The 6036-nt window shown below is 33.3% G+C and overlaps 1 protein-coding gene across 1 annotated transcript; it reads left to right on the forward strand.

Moving 5' to 3' along the window:
* The first annotated feature begins 4242 nt into the window (after positions 1-4242).
* LOC130461307 (uncharacterized) lies at positions 4243-5775 on the forward strand. Its single transcript, XM_056829350.1, has 4 exons — positions 4243-4465; positions 5082-5181; positions 5288-5452; positions 5584-5775. The coding sequence occupies exons 2-4, from the start codon at positions 5086-5088 to the stop codon at positions 5773-5775; spliced, it is 453 nt and encodes a 150-aa protein (XP_056685328.1). The 5' UTR covers positions 4243-4465; positions 5082-5085.
* The last annotated feature ends 261 nt before the right edge of the window (positions 5776-6036 follow it).

Here is a 6036-nt window from a genome sequence, read left to right on the forward strand (position 1 = left end):
CAACAACACACACACACACAACAATTGATGTGTTGTGTGTGTGGGGCGTTGGAGCAACGACAACAACAACACACACACACCACAGCACTCGGCAACGCGCACCACACGAGCAGCTTAGGCGAGGGGCAACGACGAAGCGCTGGGCGCTGGGCTAGAGAGGCGAGGCACGCGAGTGTTGGGCGAGAGAGGGAGCACGCGAGTGCTGGGCGAGAGTAACAACAGCAGCATCAGCACGAGGCTGGGCTGCGGTGAGGCGAGGCAAGGGGCGCGGCACACGGGCAAGCATCGAGACAAAGACGGACGAGAGGGGTGTGCCGCAAGGGGAGAGAGGGGAGAGAGAGAAGAGATTGCTGAAAATATGTGAGGGTTTAATGAAGGGGGTCTATTTATAGTTTTTTTCTCCCACATGGGCTAGGTTTTGGAAGTTTTGAGTTGGGCTTACTTCTGGGCTTAACTAAAATTAATCCTTGCAAGCCTTGTTGGGTTTGATCATGGAATTTTAACTAGGATTTGATTAAATTAAATTCGTTTTCAAAATACGACCCAACAATTCCCGATTTAATAAATTCATTGAATTTATTACATAAAAATACGGTTTTCGTAATTAATTAATAATTAAATTAATTAAGTAAAAACACATTTAATTCTCATTAACTGAAATTAAATTCATAAAAATACTTTATAAATATAATAAATATATTTATAATTACGGAAAAATACGAGGTATTACATTAAAGATCCTGAAAATCACAAATTAATTTCATGATTTGCCAAAAAAAAAAACGTTGAAGCAAAATCGAAAGTGAAAGGAGGATAACCATGGAAGATTGAAGGGAATCTGTAAATGGGAACATTTGAAAATACGTTGAAGCAAAATCGAAAGTGAAAGGAGGATAACCATGGAAGATTTAAGGGAATTTGTAAATGGGAACATTTGAAAATTACAATAGAATTTAATATTATCTCCTTATTTCTATACAAAAGCATGGGAAATATTGGGCTAAAGTACCAAACGGCATGAATGAAGTGACGGAAAGTAAAATTAGAGGAAACGTTCATCTGATTTGTTGTTAATGCTTTTTTTTTTATTTTTTTTATAAAAATGTAATAAAATTTGAAATTTCAGGAGGGGGCCACGTGGCTCTCCAACCTCCCTGCTATTAAATATTAGAATAGATTTGTTTGCTATTTATAGAAAACTATTAAGGGTTTATTTGCAGTTTTATAATAACTAGTTGTTGGCCCGTGCGCTAGCGCGCACAGTCCCCCAAGATATAGAAAAACAGTTTCCAAAATGCAATGTAAATCCCGAGACTTATTAGTATGTGGAAATAGTTTAGCGATTGTTCATACTTAACAATCGAGCAGTTGGATCTCTAAGTTCTTAGCTTCTCGTTCTTTAAACCAAATAGATATTGGGCTAAAGTACCAAACGACATGAATGAATCAGATAATTTATTAACAAAATCTTATACTCCATTGATTTGGGTTAATTAAATTGAATCGGGGATCCATTGATTGGCATGGTCGTAGCGGGAGTACCCAACCATCTACTACCGAGAATGCGAGAATGGTAGCTGTTGTGGGCATTGTGGCCCATGGCCATCATTGAGTTGTAGGAGAAGTCTTGGTTCTCATCCTCATAAGAGTTCTGGTAGCGGTAGGTCACGGTGATTGGTTGCTAGTTGATAGCCTTGCAAATTGGTGTTTGGTTTGCTTAGCTCGACGCTGGAATAATTATAGTCTCTTTCATTCTTGACTAATTTTTGCATGATTAGTTAAACTTACCTCGTTATATACTGAATTGCAGGTTATCATGAATTTTGGTGTGTTTGATGATGTTACTATGAAGTTTTGACATGGTGAGAGAATTTTTTTATTTTTTTATTTGAAAAAAATTGGAAATACAAGAAAAAGAGGAAAGTTTGATGGAGGAATGAAGTTTAAATTTTTAATGGAGGGATTATGAAGAAAGGGGAAGCAGAGGAGGGGCATTGAAGAATGAAGAGGACGAAATTAAAAGAAGAGCGAAGGAAAAAAAGGATGGAATTAAATTAACAAAAAAAGAGTTGAAAATAACCTGACAAATCAATTTTGCCACTGCCATGTCATACATGCTACCTACTACAATCAGTCACATTTTAATACAACTTGTTAAAAATAAATGGATATAAAAAGTTGACTTAATAAAAAAAAATCGAAAATTAGACTTATTTTTAATAAACGGGACAAAGGTTGATTTATTCTCATCAATTTTTCCTTTATAAATTAAGTAATCATTATTTTTTTCCCCTTTTTTTGTATTCACTTTTATTCAATGTATTATTTATCGTAAAAAGAATACGGAGTAATATATGTTTAAATAGAAAATTCTATCTATTACTATATACTAAAAGATTCACCAGGAATGACACGTGTCACGTCTGGGTGAGTCCTTAGTATTTTTTCTTTTTTAAAAAATATATTTGAATTGAAGAATCTTTTAAAATATCTGATTTGCTGATTTTTCTTCTTCTTCTTCTTCTTCTTCTTCTTCTTCTTCTTCTTCTTCTTCTTCTTCTTCTTCTTCTTTCATTCCAATTAATATGAAATATATATGAAAAATAAATCACGATTTCATGTATTACGACAAGGATAAAAAAAATACTAAAACTGTTTTGAAGAACATATATGATAGGAATGGAAAAGAATCACATGTTTTTTATATTACTATTTCTATAATATACGTTGTAAGCTATTACGGAAACTCCTTACTAGCAAAATAGCAAAAACATTTTTTTGATTTTCATATAAAATTTTCAAAAAAAATCATTATACTCTTAACCTACAATAGGTAATAAGTAAATAAATAAATTTCTCTGAAATGTGTTATTATACGACATACCCAAAAACATTTTTTTTAATGTAAAACAAGTGTTAAAAAGTGGGTTCAACAAAATTACTTATAAATCCGAAAGCTAGTTATATACCCGGTCTAAAAATAGGGTATTAATTATAATTGATATGGTTATCAAATCAATACCATATCCAAAAATTGGGATAGATCGAGGGTACGGGTATGTTTAAGGTTACATATATTATTCAATTTTCAGAAGAAAAGGGTACCTAATAACTATCTGATAAGTTTTTTTCCTTATATTTTCCCAACTTAAATATTTTTGTCGAAACGCTAAACTCATAATTAAAACCACACTAATCACTTTACAATTCAAATAAATAATAATTTTCTCCGATTTTTCCAACAACCGTTGATAAAACTTGATTTTATTTTATTAAAAACTTCTTTAAAATAAATTATTCAGAATCGAAAAAAAATAATACTATATAGTCTCATCCGTGCATTGCACGGGACCTAACCTAGTATAACCTAAGTTGTAGTTGGTTAAGATGGTAGAAAGTGTAACTTTTAACAAAGAGGTCTGGTAAATGCTAATTAATGGTGACGTGACGTAATAAGGAGAAGTATACGTGACACCTATACGTTTTTAAGAACGCATTTTAATATATTAGTATAAATGTTACTCCCTCCGTTTCTTTTTGTTTGTTACGTTTGACTTTTGCACGTTTATTAACGTATAATAGAAATTCTTTTTCTTTTTTATTAAAAAAGTAACTCAAGTAAAATCTCAATCCACTAATCATAACAACCAATAAGATTGTTTTATTTATCAAAATGAACCAATAATAGAAAAGCACAAAGATTGCTAACTTACCATACTTGGAAAATTGTAAAGAAATTTAATGAGTTGAAAAAATTAGACCATTTAAAATTGAAAAATGGCACTAAAAATGATAGTATAATAAGTTTATAAAAGGAAAGATTCTCCCACGTAACAAACATTGTGAAACACCATAAAAGGAATACGTAACAAACAAAAAGAAACAGAAGGAGTAATTAACAATGTATGTGTTAAGTTATTTCATAAATAAGTGTTAGTGATTATTAAAATTATTTTAGAACATAATTTATTGATTTAATTTTTATTAAGTACATTATTAATTATATTTAGGGTGTAATCTTGTTAATATTTACTTAAGGTATTATTTTCGTAATTATGGCGATAATAATTGAGGAAGTCTTGCTCCATAATGGCTTGTGTCCAATCTCGACACAAGTGGGGGCTTATTGGTATTTTCACCGAAATAAAGGGAGAGGCCCACATGTGTAAAACGGAGTCCGTTTGCTTTGCTGGCCAAAATTTCAGATTTCAAAAATTTTGAATTTGAAGGAGCTCAGGTATTTAATACTCACAGTGTACTCTCTCTCTCCTCCTTGTTATTCTCTCTCCTCCTTCAAAGCAGTCGAGGTTCCATTTGTGCTCCTCCTTCTATCCAATTTCGCGGCGAAAGTGTTCTGGGCAAAAAATTCACACCTCCATTTTCAAGACGAGCTAGGATTGTTCGTTAATTTGGTGAATTCGTGATAAGAAATTGCGCTGGAGGAAGAATTATTTGTCATCAAGAGGTAAAACCCTAAAACCCAAATCGAAAATTTAAAAAGTTAATGTATTTAGGCTTATTGGAGGGTTTAGGGTTGTAATCCTAATTGTTAAAGTCGTCTAATTTTAAGAATTTATGGCTTTCAGTTAGTTAGGGTTTCTGGTTTAATTGCTGCATGTTTTAGTTCGTTTATTAATAATCGTTTTTTAATATTTGTTTAGGGTTTTGTAGGCTGTTGGTGGAATTAGGAGTATGAATAATGGTTGTTTTGTAACTGGGTTTTGATATTTGAACAAATTTGGTATATTTGATGTCGCCTAAATTTTGGAAATTTGTTAAAAATAGTGTTGATAATATGGAGAATAGTACTTAAAATATAGAATTATTTTTAAAAAGGATCATAATTTTATATTGATCCTAAAATGGTACTGAAAGTGTTTGACAGTTTGGTATCGCAAATGAGATTTGGATTGGTAGATTTGTACCAAAATGGGTCTAATTACTGGTCTAATTATGTGTGGATGTTTATATGTGTGCATTTTAAAAAGAAAGTAATTGCAGTGTGAAGTTTTTGAATGTTGTGAATTTCTTGTGTTTAGTTTACGTTGTTATTGTAATCATTAAGTTTTATAATTTTGTAGGAAAATGGGTAAACGTAATGCTCCACTTCCAAAGGAGAAAAAAACAGAGGAAGACGTTGTTAAGGGAAAGGGCGTGTCTACAAGGGCAGGAGCACGAACGGTAATTAGTACAAGAATGCTATTGTATTAAATAGAAGAATCCAATTCTAATCCAATTCTATTTTTAATATTCAGACATAAGTAAACTTGTTGTGTTGTGTGTGTAGAGAACAACTGCATGTGGACTAAAGGCAGTGGAAGGTTCTTCCAGTGGAAAGAAGAGAAAAGTCTATGATGCGGAGACTAGTGGAGAGGAGGAGCCACGTACAGAGAGCAACGATGACGAGGACGTCGTTAGTATTCATAACTTAACCACTACTATTAGACCGAAGGTTTGTTGAATTGTTAACTACCTATTTCATGGATATCTATTTTGTGATTGAAAGTACATTAATCAGAACAAATGTTTATGATCAATTCTTACATGGTTTTGATTTAGTGGGCATTGTTGTATGCATCTTAGTTGAGTGTAGGTGCTCAGGTGAAGAAATCGGAGACTGTTGTGTCCACCAGGCTGAGGAAAGGCATGCATGAGAATGATAGGATTGAGGTGTTTTCAAAGTTGGTGTCACTGTTGGATGACAATCGAAGGGATTTAGTTAGAAAAATGGGGTTTGGAGCCCTCCTCACCGTGAAACTGCGCAACCTGTGTTAGGTTATGATTCATATGACAGTTCATAAATCATGCGGAAAAACCATAAAGCCAGGAAACATATTATTTACACATAATCATTTAGCATAGTTTAGATGCATACTCTTTGTTGCGTGCCTTCCCTAGCTGCGCCCGAACCGAACAAGAACAAGTCTTTAGGACTCCAAATGTCGTCCCTCCGTAGATAGTCCACAGCACGTCCGGATCCGCCTTAAGATTGACCAACTAGAATCGCCCTTAAGGTTCTAATATTTTCGGTTAGGT

Source organism: Spinacia oleracea, chromosome 5, assembly GCF_020520425.1.
Source record: "Spinacia oleracea cultivar Varoflay chromosome 5, BTI_SOV_V1, whole genome shotgun sequence".
Classification (NCBI taxonomy): Eukaryota; Viridiplantae; Streptophyta; class Magnoliopsida; order Caryophyllales; family Amaranthaceae; genus Spinacia; species Spinacia oleracea.

Bases quoted from the DNA above. Each gene is read 5' to 3' on its own strand.
- LOC130461307 (XM_056829350.1), top strand. From the start codon at position 5,086: ATGGGTAAACGTAATGCTCCACTTCCAAAGGAGAAAAAAACAGAGGAA. The intron at 5,182-5,287 runs GTAATTAGTACA...TTGTGTGTGTAG, and splicing joins CAAGGGCAGGAGCACGAACG to AGAACAACTGCATGTGGACT. The intron at 5,453-5,583 runs GTTTGTTGAATT...TATGCATCTTAG, and splicing joins CCACTACTATTAGACCGAAG to TTGAGTGTAGGTGCTCAGGT.